We start from the raw sequence: 21947 nt of genomic DNA, 5'->3' as shown, positions 1-21947 counted from the left end.
AACCTCTCGTCCTCTGATGTTGATCAGTCTGTGCTAGGGCAATGGGCTCTCTGTTAGTCGTTTGAACTGTCAATGGTTACCAGAGAGCACTGGCTGAGGGGAGACCAGGGCTTTGTAGTTCACCTGAGTGAGACAGTGGCCTCTTGCACTTCTCTTTCTCTGCTGTGATGTAGGAATTTTTGCATGGTCTTGAGGTACCATTAATATCTTGGGAGAGCCTGGTGCAGAGTATTCCAGGAATCTTACCACGCGGCTGCGTGGTGCTTAGTTGCCGACTGAAATTAAACCACGACACATCTAAAGGACAGCGTAATAGGTAGAAGAATTTACTGAACAGAAAAAAGAAAATAAAATAATGTGCAGCCTTTGCAGGTTGTCTGTCTTTGGGGTGAAGAGGGAATTAAAAGAAATCGTCTGCCTGGAGAATTGTTCTTCAGATTAAAATCCCTTGCCTGTCTTGTGTTCACTTAGTTGAGTGTGGGTTTTAAGCTGCGTTGTTTGCCTTCTGCTATCGTTTGTGCAAAGCTTGTGCCTCTCTACTCTGCTCCCTGCCCTCCCCCGCCTTTTTTTTCCCCTGACTCTGTGGCAGTGGTCTGGATTATGGCCACATGCAAGGAGATGCCTTCTCAGATCACTTCTCCACAGCTTCTCCTAAGATATTATTAATCTTTCTTTTTCAAGCCTGCAATTACTGTCGAAGGCAAAGTATACTACTGCTGTCTGCTTACCATGTAAGTTGTGGCTGTAACGTTCAGCTGTGTCGTAACTTCCTGCCCCAATTTTCCATGTTGGTTTGGAAAGCTTTTCTAGGATGCTGTATTTGGTCATGCATTAGGCATATGACTGGCTGGCAGAGTGCTAACTATGTGTGTTCCTCTGAGAGGCAAAGCACCGTGCTCTTCCGTATTGTCCCATCAGCTGCTGCTGTACCCGCTTACCGAAGGGGGAAGAAATCATTGTCAGATTAGGTCTCCCTGTGTCATTGGTTTGCATGGTGAGGAGCAGTCAGGCAGTGGGCTTTGTTCTGATACTTTGCTCACGTCTTCCTTGTGAGAGTTAGAGAGGTGCACTGCCATCCTGTTGGGATCACTAAACAAGCAGCTAATGTCACAAATCCGTAAAGATATTCCTAACCTGCTAAAACACTCTTGGAATATCATCTGTCTTGATGGGTAGCAAAGTGTATTTGTTTTTCTGTCCAGAAACGCTTCTCCTTTCTGTTTGTATGCACAATGGAGTTCTGTGATTGAGCCCATCACCTGAAGCCCTGACTTGAGAGCAATGGCTTTGCTAGGTTTTTGCCTTCCTACGAATGTGTGCGTATTCATCTATTAAGCCTGAGCAGGCAGTGTAGTACAGAGTAGCCATCAGTATGATTGATACTCTTTTTATCAGTCCGTGCTCTTGCTGCCTTGTAGACAAGACATCTTGGTTTGCAGGAAGGAGCCCCAGTTCTGAAAACTGAGGAAAAAGACAGGAAAAGTGCAAATCCACCTGGTGCTAGTACAGGACAAATCTTCCTGATGGGTCTGTTCTTTGGGATGAGAGCTTGCTTCCTCAGCTCTGCTTTTCTTCCTCACTTCTTTGCATCTGTCTTTGAAAGGCTAAAATACTTTAATCTCCCAATACACCTAGCCATGCACACTCTCTGCCATATGAGCAAAGTATACTCTTTCCCTTCACCTCCGAAGATGGATTTAATCTGAGTCAAAACCCTTTCCCTTTCCCTTCTCACTGACCAGCGTACCCTGACATATCTCTGCAACCTGAAATCTGTCTTTAGTAAAAATCAGCAGTCTGTGCTTTAATGATTCATGATTCATCACAGTGGTTTACCCCTTCATCTCAAATGAAACCTTGTTGAAAAAGCAGCTGCAGGGCCAGGCTTATTTCATAGAGATGACGTGAAAGTGGCTCCTCCACAGTACTGCGGAGCTCCAAGTAAATAGTGTGGTTAATACACTGTGTCCTGTGCAGTTGGTGGAGACAGGATGGAGACCAGATATGCCTTAGAGCTGCCTCTTTACCACTTGCGGTGTGAGGGGTATTGGAAGCCTTAAAATGGCTTACGGTCACAGTATTAAAAAAAAAAAAGACACAAAGCAATCCTGCTGTTCTGGGGCTACAAATATCTGTGATTGCATATTGGGCAAACAGCCATGTTACTGCAGATGGGAGCCTTACACCAAAGGTATAGCGTTCCCAAAATAATAGGAATACACTAACCTTAACTTAAATTTCAAAGCATTTTAAGTATGTCTGCATTGCAACCAATTTATTTGCATCCCAGAAATGGGGTGAAGCAGCCTGTCCTGCCTCTAGGCTGTTCCTTCCATCTCTTGCTTCCTAGCATGGTGGCGAGTTGTTTCCTAGAGTCCTGGCTCTGCTCCTTTCTGTCCCAGCGATGACAGATGAGCAAAACGAAGCTCCCCTATAAGGCAGAACCATCCCTAGGGGCAGGCAGAACTCCAGGGTGGTAGGGGACCAGGTAAGTCTTCTGCGCTTAAGAACACGAGTGCAAATTAATCAAAATATCACTACTCACAATGTTTTAGGTACGCTGAATTTTAGCAGTTGAAACATAAAAGGAATTGTGAACGCATTTTGAAGTGCGTGTAGGTCTGACATTCTCCTGCCTACAGTGCTCAGATACTGCTCTGAGTTTGGTCAGTAAAGTAATGGTCTTTCTCCTTTAGTCCAGAAAAAGCAGAATTCATGAAGGACTGTGAAAGTTCATACTCCAGCTGGAAGTTTTCCGGAGGCTTTCGAACGTGGGTCAAGATGTCCTTGGTGAAAACAAAAGAAGAAGATGGTAGTGAGACTGTTGAATTCAAACAAGAGGTAAAAAAAAAAAAAATCCTCAGGAAGAGTTTCTTGGGACCTCTTAGTTTATTAAGAACTAGTTACTGCTGTGGTTTTAATGATAACTGGCCAACAGAACCAGTTCTTGGGGCAAATAGCAATGTGAGTTGGAAGAAGGGTGGGTGGGTTGGTTAAGTAAGTGAAACATCAGGAGCTTGTTTTTTGTTTCATTGCATCCATTACGCCACATGCCACTGAGCAGTTTTGGCTGTACAGTTATTTGCATTCTTTCTTAACATGGAAAGGTTCTATAAAAGTGTAAATGTCTTGATGTGCATGGCTGTTGGTATGGCTTAGTGACACAGCTCAGGAAAACATCTCCTAGTGGGGAGGCCAGAAAATCCAGGCCTTGAATGTGTTATAAGTGACACCTGTAGTCCGAGTTAAGGGTCCGAAGAGACCGACATAGAAATATTAACACAGCTACCTTTAGTTCAAGGTGGGGAACAATTGCCAAAGGAATTGTGTAAATAATAGCTAGTATTGGAAAGAGGTAATGTTTAGGTTACCACAAGGGCTGATGTTAGGATGAAGAGGTAAACATAAGCCTTGTATCCTTTGTAGCATTCTCATGTCTGTTTTTTGTTTGGGTTTGGGATTTTTATCTGTTGAGTATCCTTAGAAACATGGAGTAACTTAACTTGCATCATTTAAAACTAGAAAATACGCAGGTGGAAGATGCAAACTTAGCTAGAGATGAAAGTCAAACTGATTTCCTGTTCTGTTCATACTAATGGACAGGAGACTAATTGTGTTTTGAGCTTGTTATCTTGCTCCCAGTGTTGGCTGGGGAGAGAGTCTCACTGGTGATGAGAAATGAGAATTTTAAGATCAGTCCTTTTTAGAGAGTATGTGTTTCAGAGACAATGCCGTCTCTTAGTCTATGGTACACTTGGAAAGAGTACTTTGTGGAGATTAAAATGAAGCAGAATCTTTGCCTTATGTGGCAAAGCCTTAAGGGAAGAGCAGAGCTGTGACTGCGGTGGTGTACCCTCCTGCTCCACTGGAGGAGGGCAGGAGGCAAAGCCCAAAGTCATGCAAGTCCCAAACTAATGCCTTAGTTTGGAGGAGAGGAAAGAATGCAGCAGTCAGCTGCTGCCATGTAAGCACTAACAGCAGTTGTCTGCCTGTCTGTCCTTCATCACCTACAGCTCTGTATCACTTGCCATTTGGTACTTACCCAGTGTAGGATTTTTGAAAGTCCTCCTTTGTGTGCCCAAGTCTAATGTGTCGCAAAGTAGAAATAAAAGGCTGACTCAAACCCAGAAAAAGCTGAGCTTTTTGTGACCATAAACACCCGCTTAGTCCAGCAGTTACAGACTCTCTGATCAGCTGGGTAGGTGAACACTGTGTTGGTTTTTTTTGGTTTTGTGGGGCGTTTTTTCTAAAAAAATAGGAATTGGTACAAATGTGAATTTTGGGTTTCAGATCCCTATTAATAATGTAGTAGAAGTTGAAATAGCTCAGACATAAATTGCACTTGCTTCATTTGACAGTATAATGTCTGCTCAAATTGCATAAGGAAGTCCATTAGCCTTTCAAATCTAAAAGTGGGAGACAGCATACCAGAAAGCTGGGTACAAATATTAGGACAAATAGCACAGTCAGTCTGCTAACTAGCCCAGTAGTCATTACTTTGCCTTTTCTTCCTTTCCCATTGCCTTCATTTAGCTTTATGTACTGTTTGTTTCCTGGTGTGCAGTTTTCTTGAATGAGCGTACTTGGGGTGATGTAGGCTAAGTCTGCAGCAAAGGTGTTTGACCAGAAAACATGGGGTGGTGAAGCCTCCATATGCTCTGAATGGACACATACAGTGTTCTAGCTCCCGCTTCTACGTGTTCACAGGCTAAAATCTGGTCAGAGCAGGGTGTGTGGGGAAGACTGATAGAAATCTTGAAGTATTTGTAAAGAAACTAAGCCATGGTAGACCAGAGGTTTTTGTAGTAGGTCATCCCTCATACAATGTCTGCTGAATCACTGTCTTCATATCTATAGTTCCTGCCACAATCCTGAAATGAAGTTACAGTACTGCTGGATTCATTACTTCCAGTGCAGTATTAAACTAATGTGGGAAGAGGAGCAGTACTCCCTTGTGCACACACCAAGATGTAAATACTCCTTTGAGGGTTGGAGAAGGGAGAAGTGCTTCCATCACTTGTTCAGCTGTAACTCCAGTGTGCTTTCCTGTTAGGTAACTGCCTGGCTCTTGAGCGGTTTATATTGTCTCCTAGCGGCTGGGGGTTAGTGCAAACTGGGTTGTTATTGCCTGTGTACAAACTATGTAGCTCCCCTTGTAGTTGCCCTCTTGGGCTGGGGGGTGTGTTACAAGACAAGATAAATGTTTTTCTGAGGCCTGATGTCTTAAGAACCACAATCAATCAGGAAAGTATTAAGACTATGGTTTCACGTGGCTGCAACATCGATCTGGTATCCTAAACTGTACCCTGGTGGAATTGTGCTAAAGCTCTCTGCCGGTCAGTGCTAGTTTCGAATGGTAACCTAGTTAATGGGCAGTACTGGGAGGTATGGTTTTAATTGTTAACATCTAGGCTTCTTTCCCTTCCATTTTCATTCTGCACTTGCTAGCATCTTCTAGCTTATTCTATAACTGATTTTTCAAAAAAAAAAAAAAGCATCTTCCTGCCACCACCATGTGGTTGTTCTCTGCTAAATAAAAGTAATTTGGCATTCATTCATGAGAACTTTCCAAATGTTGTATTACTCCCAGTAAATGAATTTTGTAAACGAAATTTCCCCCCCTTGAAAGGGAAAAACTATGTAATAAAATAAAGGCCCTGGCTACCAGCATAAAAATGGTATTGCGGAGTTTTACCAAGTGAGAAATAGGAGAAGAATATGAACATGAGACAGATGGAGGAAACTGCCCTTTCCATATTTTGGGGGCCTGTTGTTCCAGGTAGAGGAAGGCTGAACTGGAAGGCCCTAAACAATCTGCTGCTTTCACCTTCTTACAAGCCTTTTCTGTTGCACAGAAGACTCTCTACACCACTGAAGAAAGTAACCTGCACGGTTGGGTTTTTTTTCCCCTCTCTCCAGACTAGTGTGGTTAACTATATTGACCAGAGAACTAAACCAAGAAGTGACCAGCTGTTTTTTGTGGTATTCGAATGGAAAGATCCTTTCATACAGACTGTTCAAGATGTGAGTAACACTAGTCCTTTTTTGAATCGTTGTCTGACTGTACATGCTCATGGTGTGTGTGCGTGCGCATGCCTCTTGTTACCTCACTCCATGCAGAAATCCAGAGGAAGAGTGAGGTTACTTCTGAAATTTCCGCCTAGGCTCTTCCTTATATCCAGTAATGCATGTTCGGCAGAGGTCAAGACCATCCAATGCCCTTCCCTTGGCTTGGTGACACTCAGCATTCTGTTTGCAGCTAGAGGTACATGTAGCTAAGAAAAAGCATGTGTCCCCTGTGCAAAGTGTAGCTTCAGGTCAAGTCTGAACTTTTGGCTTAAATAAGTGTGCTTGGATAAACCGATTTAATGACTTTATTAACTGACAAGCAAGAAACCTAGGCTTAAATCAGAATAATAAAAATAGCCTAGTGTATTTTTTTATCCATTATTAGACTAGAATTTGGTACTGCATTCAAATGCAGAAAAGCACTTTAAAATTTAGCTCAATATGCTGCAGCCAGAGGCGTATGCTGTGCCAGACAAGACCACTGTCAGTCACTGGAGTGCTTAAAAGGTGTGCAGGTGCACACTGTGGGTACGTGCGCTTTAAAAGCATGTGAACTCTAGATCTTGTTTTCCTAGCGTTCTAGGGGAGAAGGTCAGATACATTTGCCCTCCCCAGAAAAACGTAGAATGGCAAAGTGTGCAAAGACAATCTGTTTAAAATTTTGCATTTAAAATGGCCCTACCTGACAACCAAAGTCCACCACCAGCAAAATCCATGGAGTTCTTGTTTTCTTGCCCAGAACCAGAGCGTGAATGCAGACCGCGTGGGGCAGGAGTGGGTAGTTGGCCCTCTGCACTCCTGCTGTCGTGTCTGTACTGGGGCGGGGCACCCCCCTCAGTGCAGGCGCCTCCTCAGCCTCGAGAGCCCAGTCCTGTTCCTGGCGCCGCTCGCTCACTCTCTGCCCGGCGGGGTTCACGCCTCTGCCGTCTTCGAGCCGAAAGCTGCCCTTGATCCAGTGGATCGGGGGTGCTTGTTTCCTCTTGCTGAAGAGGCCACAGTTCACAAGCACTGGCAGCCGGAGCTGCTGCCCTTAGGAGGATTAACAAATACGGAAGGCCTGTTTAAGATGTTCTGGCTCTGGTGGTGACCTAGCGATGCTACGCTCGTGCTGACCGTCAGAGTTGCACACTCCATGGCGAGGCCCAAAGCTGTGTGCTACTTGATTGCTGCCTAAGCCTAGCTCTGCTTGCTTCACCTGGGATCCTAGAAGTCACCCTTGTGCCTAGAGGTGCGAGGCGAATTGCAAACTATAAATAAATTTAACTACTCTCGAATCAAATGTAGTTAAAAATAGAAACACAAAATACTTGCTGTAGGTCTGCAGAAACAGTTGCTGCTGTCAGGAGCTGGTTTAGCATTACAATTCTGTCTCGTGAAAGCTTTCCAGTAGTTGCTTCTTTTAGCTTTGTCTTCTGGAAGATCATCTTTAGCGTGACTGCTTATTTTTGTAAATCTTTAAATAAGATAGTAAATTTAAGCTATAGTCTTAAAATTAGCAGTTTAACTGTATCCCTAAAGTTTTAAACAAGTCAATATCCTGAAATAGTCCAAAAGGAATTTGGCAGCTAGTATGGTGCGTTTTCTTCCTGATGGAAGGAATCAGAAAACCGTGGTGCGAGGCAGATGGGTGGAGAAGGCACTACAGGCCACCTTTGCAGCGTAAAGGAATATGCTGCAAAACACTTCGGATTGAAAAATGGAATTGTTGTTGAATAGGTATAATATATGCTGAGTCAGGTGAGGGGAATAATATTTTTAATCTCTTTCAGATTATCACAGCAAATCCCTGGAACATGATTGCTCTTCTCTGTGGTATCTTTTTGGCTCTGTTTAAGGCGGCAGACTTTGCTAAGTTAAGTGTTAAGTGGATGATCAAAATCCGAAAGAGACATCTGAAGAGGAGTCGTCAAGTAATGAACCACATAAGCTGAGGCTAAGACTGCCTTTTAACTGTTTGTAGCAAAAGGGATAGAAAATAACTGGAATAAACTTTGATCAGCAATACAGCAATTAAAGATGCAAGCCAGGTATGTTTTCTTCCAGAAAAACGATGGCTGGGGAACAGCCTAGTGAACTGGCCTTTGAACTTCAGAAAGGAGCTAACTCTAGGACAGGTCTAACAAACTCATGCTTTTCTATTCCAAATTTAACAAGCTTACCTCAATATCTGGGGGGACCAGGGAGGAAGGGGAGAATTCACTAATGTTCAGAAAGTCAACACTGTAGCGGTTAAGTTCTAAAAAAAATGGACAGTGTTTGAATGCCTCTCGGAACAGGAGACCATTTAACTTCTGCACGAGCTATGACCTGCATCTGCCACCGTAACGCAGTCACTTCCTCGACTGTGTTCAGTGGAAGGTAAAGCACTCAGCAGAACAGTCTGGCCTCCCCGCTCCAAAGTATGCGTTAAAACAAAATACACTGGAATTCTATTAAGTGTCATTTTTGATTTAAAATATAGTGACTTTAATATTAAAAAAATACTTCAAATAAGATATCGTGTACGTTCTTTGAACCTACCTGCTCTCAGATTCAGCTGGAGCTTTACAGGAGGTAGTCCAGGCAGGAGTATTACTGCCAGAGCATAAGGTGAAGAACAAAAAATCTATTCCTGATCTGTCCAAGTCAAAGTAAACTCAAGCAACTCAATGCCTGGGCACCTGAGCCGATGATACGATTTCAAAGCCTGTCTCGGGCTGTTGCTCATCCCGCTTGCCCCCAGTCTTTGCTAAGGAAGGGAAAAATAGTCTTTCATCAGCGTGGCATTTAAATGTGGTTCTCTATATAACAGAGAATGTGTGCTTGCTAACTGTGCTGGTGTAATCTTTTTCTTTCCTGTGAGTAAGTAAGTAAGTCCCTTACTAGTCTAGATGCCTAACTCAGACTTGTGGAGTCTGCAGGGCAGCAGCTCACCACTGTGTGTTTGCTCTGAAGGCTTTGTTGCAAGGAAAGGAGCAAGCATTTTGGAACAAAATATACTACTTCCAGCTGATTTCCAGAGCAAATCAAGGCACTGCATTGACCAAACACAGCCTTAAACAAGGGAGCAACAATAAGAAAAGCAAAAGAGCAGCACTGGCTGCAGGCATGGAGGCAGCATACGGATTCTCCCTGGACAGGTGAGGGCAGGAGGAGGTTACAGCCTACCAGTCACTTGCAGTTACCGCTCTTGCCTCTTCCCCAGGGCCTGCGCTGCTGCTTCAAACGGTTCATAGGTTGAATGGTATAGTCTGAGCTAACATGATCACGCTATTCTGGGGGGAAAACACGTTTGGATGCAGGAACAGGTGGTGTTCAGTCAACAATTTTTGTTCAGTACATTGCAGTGACGGTCCAGCAGGGCCAATATTGTACCTGCCTTGGCTGAGGTGGGTTAGCATAGTGCACAGCAAGCGAGTGAAGTTAAACTAGAGGGGAGTAGCAAAGACCAAACACTGCACTGTTGAAGCAAACTGTTTGAGAGCTACTTCATCCTTAGGTGCTGGTGTGGTGGGGACTGGGACAGAAACTCAGGGGGGAATGGGGGGGGGGGGGGGGGTAAACCCACACTTACACCATCTGTATCAAGAAAAACCCTGTTGATTTTGCTACCTAACAGCCTATGCTGGTAGGAAAGCATTCCACTGACTTCCCTGGTCAGCTTACAGCCCTTTGCTTTCCCAAATATACTGCTGAGGGCCTGTTCTACAGGTAAGACAGAGACAACTGAGCTTTCTTAACTCCTTGCTGTCAAAGCAGCACCCAAGTGTTCCTTTAACAAATGATATTACAGCAGCTATTTCTTGGATTTAGCAAAAAATATTTAGAAACAACAATTTGATCAGGTACTGCTGCATCCTACTGCATTTTTTTGTTCTTTTTTTGCTAATGACATCAGAGAAGGTAAGCTGGAAGAGAACTTAACCCCAGCTCTGGGGTGAGTAGGAGGTGTGGTTAAATAAAGGATGCACTCCTTTCTGCAGTATTTAATGAACTACTTTTTTTTTTTTTTAAATAAATTCCCATAGTAGTCAACTTCCGTCACTACCTCTCAGCTATCAAGATTTGTTGTTTTATAAGGAAATGTTGTTACTAGAACAGGCCAGCTGATCCCAGCTAAGAAACCTTTCTTTTACATACCTATTTATAGGAGCGACTCTAATAGCAAGTGTTGCACAATTTGTTCAAAATGGCCTCTTACAGCTACAGCGTTGTTTTTCTATTACTTACTCTTGATGTCCATATTTGTAAATTTTTGAACAACTCATAGCAACTACAAATACCAGTGATTTGTTCTTTGTACCACTGTAAGGTAAGCATTAGATTCCCCGCTATCTGTGTAATTTATTTCCTTTAGCCTGTAGGACAGCTGAAAATATTTTATATCGCAAATTGGGGGTTTTATTCTTCGATGGAAAAAAGGCACTGAAGTACTAAACTGTGTCTGCATGACGGTCATCTCCCTCCTGCGCTGGCAAAGCGCACCCTTGCAGGCCCCAGTGTTTAACATCTGCTTTCAGGACTTCAAAAAGCACCGTGAAAAGTAAAGGATTTTTTCCCCCCAAATTTTGGGCAGCCACTTACCATGGCAGAGTCTACTTTGGTCAGCTGATTATGTAGTCTTTTTATGTAAGACTGACACATAGAGAGTAGCAACTAATTGGTTTTGATCAGACGGAGCTACTGGAAGTGTAAGCCACTTCAGGCAGTGTTATTCCTGTTTCCTCCATGGAACACAACTACTTAGAGACAAAAAATGAAGTAACAATGAAAGTGTAATAAAGTCAACTCAAACAGTGTAGTAAAGACTTTTTCCCCCCTGGAAACTGCTTGAACAAAGTCAGTAACCCAGCCAAGCAATAGGTAAAACAAGCTGAGGACACCTGCCTCAGCTGTTCCGACCACCACCCGCTCCGTACTGAACGGAGCAGAACAAAGCCTTCCACCCTGCTCAAAAATGAAACTCCAGCAGCCTGCGCCTCCAACACTTCTGCCACTCGGTGAAAAGCCACAGGTTATTCAGACACATCTGCAGTTAAAAGGTTGTTCGTAAAAGCCATTCTAATTCTCATGGTCTTTATAAACACAAAGAGGTGATATACAGCACTAAATACAAACATAAAGACTTTATTGAATGCTGCTCAATTCCCCAAAGATCTTTCATTACAAAAGTTTTCCACACAACTGCAATAAGAGATTGGAATGGTACTCTGATAAAAGATGTGAAAAATACTTGATCAAGTAAACAGACAAGACTTCTATTGTCAACTTTCCACCTTTAAGAAACAGACTGCATTTTCTTTAAATAAAACAAGGAACTATTTAGTGACATCCTTCCCTCCTTACTAAAAAAAAAAGTAATCCCAATTTTGGTCTCATTCTTCAGTCTATGAGATGCTAAAACTAATGCAGAAACATCCAAGATAGTCTCTAGGAGACCTGCACTACTCTGCGGGGAGTCCTTGGGCTGATGAGGAGCATCATTGATGGGCTCTCTAGAGGAAGCTCCATCCTCAGCTGTAGCAGGAGGAAATCTCTTAAGTAGCCCAGGACCAAGAGGCAGCGCGAATGGGGTAGAGGCACTCGCCAAGCGGCAGGTCAGACGCATGGACCACCCCAACTTGTTCAAGCTGACTCTCTCCCTACTTTGCTTCATTCTAGTGTGAGCGTTGCATAAATCTAAATCTGAATCCAGTCAGGAATTCAAGGACAGCACCGTATCCGAGTTCCTGTCAGTGCTGTAAGGGGCACATACTGAGTATCTCAAGTTACTGGTAACGTACCTTGGTTTTATTTGAGAAAATACAGCACAACTAGAAGCCTTTTCTATAATCTTAACCAAAGTATGCAGCGATGTGAAAAGCACATATAAAACAAGGAAAAAAAATGTACATAGCAAACTATACCACCTATGTGCAACACAATCAAAAATTCAAGTCATAATTCTCACCACTCCCGTAATTATGTCACTCATTAAGGATGATAATTCAGTTCTATGAAACGTTGGAAGTGACAGTATATCAATAATTAGACAAATTTACAATATGCTGTGGTAATGACATCACTTAGCTGCTGTATTTAAATTCAAATCTTTACATTTGCCAGAGAAAAAAATTGGCTGTTTCTATTATACTGATGAGGTTTCTTTTGCAAATCCTTATATATTTCAAAAGGGTACAAAAAAGTACGTCTGCCGAGTAGAGGTGGTCGCTTCTTTTATTTGGCACTTGTATTGTGTGCATTTAGCACATTGTGAGTGCTGTTCTGCTTTTCTGCCATAGCCTTCTTAAGCTTTAACTCCTCTAGCTTTCTCCACAACTCTTCACGCTCCAATTCTTTCTTTTTCTCTCTGTAGGAAAGAGCGAAGTATCAACTTTACATGTGTTTTTAAGTGCAATGTGGAGACAGTTACTGAACAACTGTGATTTACATCTAGTAATTCCTCTTGTAAGTTTTTCTCCAAAGCTATTTTTAGAGGCAATTACAGTTTCCCCTGTTAAAAAGCGAGCGCACAAATTGGTAACGGTTAGTGGTAAAACTGTAACTTCGCTCCAACAAACTCAAGACGAACGCTACAGTGTGGTTTTGCACAGACGACTGCAGTTCTAAGGAGGTTCTTTATCACATGCAAACAAATTAAGGGACTAAGCATCTTTGGGGAGAAAAGCACAACTATTGAAAGGAGACTCGGCATGTGGTCTCAGCTGGCCCAGGATAATGTACGCCCTGCCTCCCTTACTCCAACAGCACTGCTTCGTAGGTTAGCAGGGTAGGAGAGGTTTTAGCTGCGCTATGAAGTATTCTCCAGCTCAGCTTTCTTCAGACAACACCCCCTGAAGCAGCAGAGCCAGCACCAGGTGGCCCCTCACAGCAGCTGAGCCCAGTTTTTCCGCAGAGGAGAGCGAGCTCTCCCTGCCCAGGCAGGACGGGGAGCCCGGGCCTTCCTGCCGCCTCCCCGGGGCTTCAGCTCCCGCCGCACCGCTGACACACACCTGCGCGGGTGCTTCTTACTCAAGTGACACCCAGCGGCAAATATTTGACGAGCAGTTCCACTACGGAACCCCATAGCCACAGCAGTTGAGTTTTGTTTCTTTTCAGCTGGTACATTCTAGATACGCATTCATCAACGTGCGTTTGGAAGAAAAATCTGTACCTTTGCCTTTCTGCTTTATATGAGCTTGTAAGTTCATCAAAGAGCTTGCCGTTCATTTCCATCAGGGTTTTCAGCACGTTATATACCAGTGCCACAATAGTTCTAGAACAGAAGGAACACGACCATGAGAATCACTCAACACAGAATGAACTTCAGTAAACAAGTGTTCAATTTCCTTTTTGGACTCTGAGCTTCTTATTTAAGATACTACTGGAAGGTCAGTGAGTTTCTGAAACAAAATCCTTTACTGTAATTTCCTCTGTAAATTAATGAAATGCGTATTTAAACTTTTTATGAAATGGCTGTTTAACCTTAAATTCCTGGCTCTTGTAATTGCACAGGATATAATTGTTGGTACTGTGGCTGTACTATAAAGCCATTCGATTATGTTCCAGTTTAATAAACTGAGTTTTAACAACAATTTTGTAGTACTTGAGTAAGGAAATACAGCAGTCTAGAAAAAAAACTTCTGGCTAATAGCTTCAGGACTGGGCAAAAGAATGCGGCAGAGGAACCACAGGCGCATGGTTTAATACAGCTACTAAAAGCTCTACGAGAAGCGTTTCTGGGCAGCAGATAGTTTTGCTGCATGTGCCCCGTTTGAGAACTGCACTGAGAACAGTTTCCGGTACCTTAGTTTCTTTAAGAAACTAAACTCTTGAGCAATACTGGCTGTGGCTTACATGGCTGTCCGTATTTCCATGTTAGGTGTTACTCTTTTTATGAAGGCATTCATATTTCAATAAATTATCTTAAATATTGTGGTGTTTATCTCCTTTAAACCCACTCTTAATTACACACAGAAATGCAAAACCAGCAATGAAATTAAACATTAAAAAGGTGCTTATCATTAAGCTTATCACTAGTCAAAAGAAGTAGGTAAACTGTCTTCCCCATCTTTCCCCTCACTAGCAGTTCACCTTCACACAGCAGTATTGACTGTAAGGCTGTAGAGCAGGGGTGCCGTGCAGTCTTGTGACCTTGAAAAAATGAGTGAAAGAAAAATCCAAGGAAGTAACCGAAGGACCAGGTTTGCCTTTTCAGTACACTCTGTCCATTGTGGCACTAGGAAATCTCCCAAATATTCAGCAGAGGCCCTGTGCTCATTCAAAATGCACAGTACACTTGCCTGTCTACACGCTTTTTTTTTTTTTTGAACACTGGCTTTCATGTGGTTTGAAGACAAAAGCTTATTCGGGGTTTTGGTTTTCTGAGAGGAAAAGCTTGATTTTGAGCAAGTAGTTAAGTCTGTACCGGACAGCTAGATGGCTATAAGCACATTACTCTGCCCTCCAAAACAGATTAAAACCAAAAGGTTAGACTTTCTTCCTCAAAATTCCTGGTCGTCAGGGTATACAGTTATCCTGTGCCTTTCACTTGCTTCACAAAGAGCAACTTCTGCCTGCAGCTAGGGAAAGAGGGACATCCTTCAAATTTGTTGAGGTCCCAAGTACTACTAATGCTCCAAGAACTAGTTCTCCAAAATTTATATTCAGTCTCAGCTGATACATTTGCAATAGACACACCATCTAGATAAATTCAGAATAATTTCAGAGCCTCTAAGTGCTTAAAACAGGACATCTGATTTAACTCCATCCTGCCTACCCTGGCTTTTGCCTGTACGACCTTTACATTCTATAAATTGACTTGCAACTCAGTTCAGGATGCTGGACACAAGCAAACTTTGCTTTTTAGTATTTCAATGTAATTACTGCTTCTTTCAAACACGAGATAAAAATACTAACATTTAACCAATGGCACTAAATATAAAATGAAGTAGCCGCTCATTTCTCATTCCTACCATACTTTACAGCGGTAGGCAACTGCTTTTCTCTGATGCTATCTTTCCCCTTCTTACCTCACCGGGCAGCAATAACTACTTATGAAGACACCGACAGAATTTTGTTCATCTGAAGTAGGAAAGGACAGCAAAGCATAAATATATAGCAGAAGCATCCCTTGGCAATTGTTTTGGCCTAAGTAGTAGTGATTTGCATTTTTAACTAACACACATAAGATCAAATGTGATTACAGGATCAAGACCATCATCCCATTTCCTCATACTTTTTCAGTAAATTCCAGTTCTCCATCATAACAACGCAGAACAGTGAAAGCATGATACAGCTGAAAGTGACGGCCATTTTAGCACCCATAATCTCATTGATTTCATCTGATTTAAGTAAAAATGAAATCACATTTACAAGCTTATGATCCGAACCTGAAACAGTGGACAATTTATTTAGGGTACTATAGATAAAGTTAAACATTACATACGGATTCCAGTGTTCTTTGGAGATCTTGTATAAACTGCCAAACATAATTGGTAGAATTTTATCAATGTTCTCCTCAATCAGGCTAAGAATATATTCATTATTCCAGAAGTACAAAGCTCTTTCTGCAACCTGAAACACAACGTTTAGGGGTCAACAACCACAAAATAAGTTACTACAAGTTTTTTTTTTTATACTTTTTTTTTTACCTGAAAATGTGAACTTGACACACACTTGGATATTTGCTTAAATAAAGGCTCTTCTATTTTTTTGAATTGCGTTGGTTCTATTACATCTAAGATTTCTTCAATTTCACCTAAAAACATTACCTGTTTGTATAAAAGAAATACATCAAAAAGTATGAAACTGTTTTATATCACCATTGTAAACAGAAACAAACAAAAGACAGTTTATACATTAGCCATGAATCCTGCAAAGAACGCTGTATGTAATTACAATGCATTAGGCATCCACAGGTTTTTTGCAGCCTGAAAGAAGTCAATCATCAGTTTCAGCTACCAGGTTACAGCTCTCATCTTGGATTTCTTCTTTTGCATAATTGCTCCGAACGCTTCACAGAACTGCTTCTGCAGAATACGGGTTTTTTTTTACAGTTAAAAAAAACCCACTAGAACATTTTATTTCTTCAAGAATGGCTGCAGAGGTTACCGTTATCTGAGATCTCCAAAGTAGCTTCTGAAGTGATAAATAGTTAATTCCTGTTTTAAATTACAACCAGCAGAACACTAGGTAGGTGGCACAGAAAAACTTAACACCGCTCACACAAACGGGGACAACAGTGTTAAGGGACCCCACTTTTAAAGAGCTGTCGGGGTGTGGGATCTGGTGGCATAAATCAAACTCCTGATTTTTAAACTCATTTTAACTACATAGAAGAAACCAGAAAAAATGCATTTCCCAAGACCATTTAAAGTTATTTTTAGACTACAGAAGAAGAATGTAGGTATGCTTTACCAAACACTTACTCGGTATCTCAAATGCTAAGTCTGCGTCACACTGCAGATGACTACCTCCAACCTGGTCTGTATCTACTAAAATACTTCGCACCTTGGAAAATTGTTTCTGTATACAATATCTTAATTAGAATGCAACTTTTAATATAGTTTTAACATAGTAACACCATAGTAAGAACAGACACACAAAACAATTGCATTGAGTTGCATGACAGAGGTGAGCGCCTCAAGAATCTTCAAGAACTGCAAGTTTTCTGCAAGATCTCTTGAAAAGCACAGCAGAGGTAAGGTATGTGAACCTGCCACACTGTATTTTACATCACAGCAGATGCCAGAAACAAGAGACAAAACCAACCTCTTTCTGACTGCAAGTTTTTGGCCAAAATTTGAGCAGTCCTCTGATCACCTATATTAAAAATACAAACAAGTTAAAGCAGAACAAGTTTCTATTACATATCTGATAAGATTAAAAAAAAGTACTAGTTTGCTTTTCCTTATCCAGAGGTTCAATGAAAACTGAATACAGCTAAATGTAGTTCCACTGAAAATAAATACTGCATTGCCTCATTTAAATATTTATCTCGTTTAGGTTATCAGAATAATTTAGACCCTTATCACTTCACAAGTCTTTGATTATCCGTTCACACTCCCCTCCCACCCCAGTACATACATTAATTGATAGGACGCTGATAACTTCATTTTGTGATGCTTTGATGTTAACTCCCCTGTAGCTAGATTTCCCAGAATATTTTTTGTCTTCTACTCATCCATGCTTTGGGGAGCACCTGTCTTGGCGTCAAGGTCTGAAGCCCGAGAGCAAGCGGTATACGCTGACTGCACAAACAGGGCTACACAGAGGAGTCACGGCCTCCACCACTTCCTTTTTTCTTCTAGAATTTGAAATGTTAAAGGCCAAAAACTAAAAAGAGATGTGAACTTACAGAGAAAATATATTCCAGCATCTACATTGGAAACTATCTTACACAAGACTGGAAAAAACTTCAGCAAAACTTAATTAGAAAGTACAGCCCCCAAGAGGAAGGGGCGGGGAAACACACAACAAAGACTGGAGGCCTGTTTCCTAGAAACAAACGTTTGACATGGCATCTAAATTACAAAACTAATGCTGGCTACAAAACCCCTGTAACTGTATGTTTTGGAAGCAGAAACATTCTCAGAGCCTTATAAACTTTCATTCCGAGGAAAGGACCTCTATTTTTATGATACAGCAGCACCTAATCGATCATATCCAACTGTAAAACTTACTTGACTGTTTGAATACCTTCCACATTTGATTTTTGCCATGTTGGGTTTTTTTCCCCCAGCTTCCCAGCTGGCTGTTCTATTCACAACTATGTGTACTATCAAAAGTGACTTTCCAGAGAAATAGTTAATATGATTTTAAGTGCCCACAAGTCTTTATCCTAGGATACAAACATATCCTGCTACTACAAAACTGCGTGTCACTTCAAATGACATTGAGCAAACGCAGAAGCCTCAGGCAGCTGGTAAAGTCCTATGGTGAAATCCACAAAAAGAATGCAAGCTACAAGGAAAGAACAGATTCCTTACAGAGCCTCGACCATACAGTTCAACCTAGCTGGCTGAAAGCTCCAGGCAACAAATACAAACGTCATCATCTGACACCTGATGAAGGAGCAGGAGGCCTGGATCAGCCCACCCAGGTGACAACTTTGCCACCTGGCCCACAGAGGCAGAGCTCCCTCCCTGACCAGCCGGTACTGACCTGGCCTCCTTGCTGCCTCCACGGACAGAGCAGAAGAGCTGGGGCAGGCGGCACGGGTGAGGGGGGAGGAGAAATTTTGAGCTCCCCCATTTCACTGCAATTACCTGATCTGGCAGTCCTTCGCTCACCCGCTTCTCCTCCACCCTCGAGGAGTCAGACGTGCATGACTTAGTTACACTTGTTTCTCTAGATTCACCATGTAAAGTAGTCTATGTAAATACACTTTAAATCTAGGGCCATTTTCTGTTAATTAGCTCGTAACTGAAGGACTCAGTTACATACTACTGAGATTTTGTATTTTTAAAGAGCAAACCCGAACATTTACAGGTATAATAGCTCATTCTGCCGACACCTTCCCTTTCCCCCAGAACAATGCAAGTAAGTAAAAAAATTTCAGACAAGCACGTTTGCCAAAGAAAAGCCGTGAGAACCTACCATACACCCCTTACTGGAGCATGAATTTACTGGTCTCGAAAGCATAAAACTGAGTTAGCTGGAACAGTCCAGTTTCCAGCACTTGTTATTGTAAGAGTGTTGAATATACTTCGCTACGCAGACTCATATTCTCAACTTGATAAAGAAATAACATATTCCAGGTATAACGGTGCAGACCTCAACAAGATACCTATTCCTTGCTCCTCAGAGAGAGTATCAGTTTCCAGCTTGACTATGCTTTCATAATAAAAAGCTGATACATGCACATTTACGTTCAAAGATTTTATTCGAAGAAATATTCAAGGTGAATGCAGATCTGAAATCCTGCTGCTCTTACTACACAAAACTCTTAAGATTAATAATTTCCCCTGAGCTACAACATTCCCATAAAGTGACTTACAACAGTAGGCACCTGCTAGAAAACTTCTCTTATGTGCAAGGACTGCATGTTTAGCCTGATTTCTTCAATGTAAAGGCCACTGCACTTAGCAGGGTTAGGTAACGAACTCTTCTTGTCAGCTTCGCAAACATCAGGACTGACCTAAGGCAGACTACCATAGCTACAAGAGCTCAGATTGAATGTCCTCTAAATTGACCCCGAGTGACAATTCCTACCAGAAAAATAACAGTAAGGTACTCCTGAAGACAGCCTTCTGATGGAGTTCTTAAAATATTACTTGACCAAAAGCCAAAAAAATTCCAAATGCTATCTCATCAGTTGCCCCAAATTTTAACATCTACTTTTCAAGCATTTCAGAAAGTTTCTTAAAGCTTCACTTCTTACCATCTTAATAACTTTTACTCCTTGATAAAGCCAATTTTACTATACTCTCAGAGTAATGACCAAAGCAAGCACAGGCAGTGACTCTGCAGTGAGTTCTTGTACCTTCTCCATTCTGAATTCATCTTTACTGATTAAGAGGCAACCAGAATTGTATACACTATAGTCCAGATGAAGTCCCAGAATTGCACTATGGCGCTCCTACTTCAAAAAGCCCTACCTTCTCGCTTCAAAGCTTGGGCTTGGATCCTGCATCACAGTTCTGTAAATTCGTATCAGGAAGTTCTGACTTTGTCACGGTGTCACTTCAATTCAATCTTGCAGGTTTTTATGTAATACTACACATTTTCTGCTCACATGTCAACTGTCAAAATGCCTGGATTGTTTTAGAGCTTGGCTTAAGGAATAAGGCTTACACAATTCCTTTCTCCTCGCCCTACCCAAGAAAATAAGCTTATTGACCAGCGTAGCTAGCAGTACAGGGGGAAAGAAGATGCTTCAAGCAGACAAGGCAAATTTATAGACAGTCAGGTCTACCACCTTCCACCACCTATAGAATAACTTGTCTTCTGATGAGGAACATCAATACTTAAGTGGCTGTGCAGAAAACAAGCTTCCACTGAAAGACTAGTGAAGATCTACGTTGTTTCCACAAAGCTGTTTATCTTTTTTCTTTATAGGAAAAATTTAAGATTTTGCATAAGGTCTTCATTTTTCTGTCACAAAAAGGGATAAAGTATTTAAATATCAACATACCCCTAATGGAAAGATTTCTGATTGTCCAACTAAGAACAGTTTCTGTTCTAGCTCATCTGACATCAGTCTGTGTCCCCATGAGTTGCTGCACTGCCCTGAGCCTGCGTTCTTCTTTATGGGCATCGCCAAAGCCCTTGCATGAAGCGCTGCAAACCCCTTTTTAGCTGAGCTGTCAATATGTATCACGGGAGATTCAGTCTGGCAAAAGCCACTGATGCCTGAAGCACCTGTATTATAACTGCCAACAGGCACCCCAGTAACTGAAGAGACAGAACAGAAACATTGCATTTGGAATTTCAGAGTTCATTCTGTCTAAACAAAGCGTTGTTATTCTTTCCAACTTTTATTTTGGGATTGTTTATTCCCTAAAATATTTCAGCTTTATGCACTGGCTAGGCAGAAGCCATCAGCACCAAAAATACTGAAATTTTAGTTCTTGCTAGGAGGGAATACAGTTGTTACATGCTTTCTCAGATCAGGTAATTTGCATGGTATCAGTGGTTCAAACTTTTATTTAAATTTGTGCTCTATCTTGGTCACAGGCTAAGAGATAACAGCCCCTTCAAACCCAGAGTTGTCTTAACAACTGTTCTAGATTTAATCCCTGCCCCCCCCCCCGAAAAAACCTGTCTATGGATCATTAATCAAGACAGCACAGATAGCACTGCTCTACAATTCTAACAAGTTACACTGAAATATTTAGTTGAAATTAAAAATAGAAAAACATTCAACTGAAAAACACTTACAGGCTCTGTTAAAGTTGTATCTTTTTCCAGGAACTGTACAACACAATAGGCGAGCTAGAATGTAAGTCATATGATTATTTAGTTTAAACAGACACCGTTTAGACATTGCAGCATAACTAAATATCACAACTTATAATGGAAGCACTTCAGATCGGAGCAGGGGTGGGGGAGGGACAGGACACCCAACCCAAAACACCCCACACAGCCATTTTACATTCTTCCAAACTAAACAAAACAGCAATTAAAGCAGCAAGATATACAGGCCTGCTCTATCTTACAAAAGCTTCCTGCATACCAAAAATCATCTTTTTTTTTTCGTCCTAGAAGAAAATTACTTTTAAGCTTGACAGGGTATTTCCCTAACTCAGATCCAGTATCCAAACAAATTTTTCTCAACATCAATTCCTGTATTAACATTACAAAACTATCATTTTCAAACATCTGTATTGGGTTAAAAAAAAAAAGGTGATACTTTCAGTCAAAAGAAGTTTTAAAACAGGTTTGACTGAGCATACATTTCTCAAGTACTAGACATCTACAGCACGCAACATTCAGTGATAAAATTACAGGTGAAAGAATTGTAACGTATTACATGGCCACAAGAGATCAGGCAGCACCTGTCCAGCTGAGTATCCTGTCCCCAGCAATGGCCAACACCAAATGCCTGTGGAAGAGTGCTATGAAGTGGGGGGAGCATAATGTGATTAGGTCACCAGCATGCTCTCCCAGCCTCAAGTGATTTCTGGCCAGGAGACTTCTCAGGCCAAAGTGTGATATTATATGTTATATAATCACTTATTGTTTAGTTACTTAGCTCATAGTTAAGTAACTAAACAACCATACCTCTGCCCAGTACAGAAACCATACAATAATCCTATTACTAAAGTAGTTACAATCCAAGATTCCATTAAGACTGATTTTAAGTCACAGTATTTTTCATCTCGCAATATAAAGCAAAGGCAAAAATTATTTACATGCATTACATGTACATTTCAATACTTCGGGTGCTTGAATTCAAGCATTACCTTTCCATTTTT

At 41.6% G+C, this 21947-nt stretch overlaps 2 protein-coding genes across 11 annotated transcripts in view; one reads left to right on the top strand and one right to left on the bottom strand.

The window, feature by feature from the left end:
• The window catches only part of PACC1 (proton activated chloride channel 1), a 95489-nt gene extending 87414 nt beyond the window's left edge, over positions 1–8075 (top strand). For all 7 annotated transcript variants that reach the window (XM_076334533.1, XM_076334531.1, XM_076334529.1 and 4 more), the window contains 3 exons: positions 2697–2841; positions 5920–6024; positions 7839–8075. In XM_076334533.1, coding sequence (XP_076190648.1) covers positions 2697–2841; positions 5920–6024; positions 7839–8000 — 412 coding nt within the window. In that variant the 3' untranslated portion in view covers positions 8001–8075. The remainder of the gene's footprint in view (positions 1–2696; positions 2842–5919; positions 6025–7838) is intronic.
• Positions 8076–11159: 3084 nt separating this feature from the next.
• The window catches only part of PPP2R5A (protein phosphatase 2 regulatory subunit B'alpha), a 48771-nt gene continuing 37983 nt past the window's right edge, over positions 11160–21947 (bottom strand). For all 4 annotated transcript variants that reach the window (XM_076334523.1, XM_076334524.1, XM_076334525.1 and 1 more), the window contains 6 exons: positions 20911–20964; positions 16801–16851; positions 15681–15800; positions 15476–15603; positions 13202–13303; positions 11160–12397 (listed from right to left, as the gene is read on the bottom strand). In XM_076334523.1, the coding sequence (XP_076190638.1) occupies positions 12265–12397; positions 13202–13303; positions 15476–15603; positions 15681–15800; positions 16801–16851; positions 20911–20964 (588 nt within the window). In that variant the 3' untranslated portion in view covers positions 11160–12264. The remainder of the gene's footprint in view (positions 12398–13201; positions 13304–15475; positions 15604–15680; positions 15801–16800; positions 16852–20910; positions 20965–21947) is intronic.

This window comes from Aptenodytes patagonicus, chromosome 3 (assembly GCF_965638725.1).
Source record: "Aptenodytes patagonicus chromosome 3, bAptPat1.pri.cur, whole genome shotgun sequence".
Lineage (NCBI taxonomy): Eukaryota > Metazoa > Chordata > Aves > Sphenisciformes > Spheniscidae > Aptenodytes > Aptenodytes patagonicus.
This window is presented reverse-complemented; position numbering and strand designations above follow the sequence as displayed.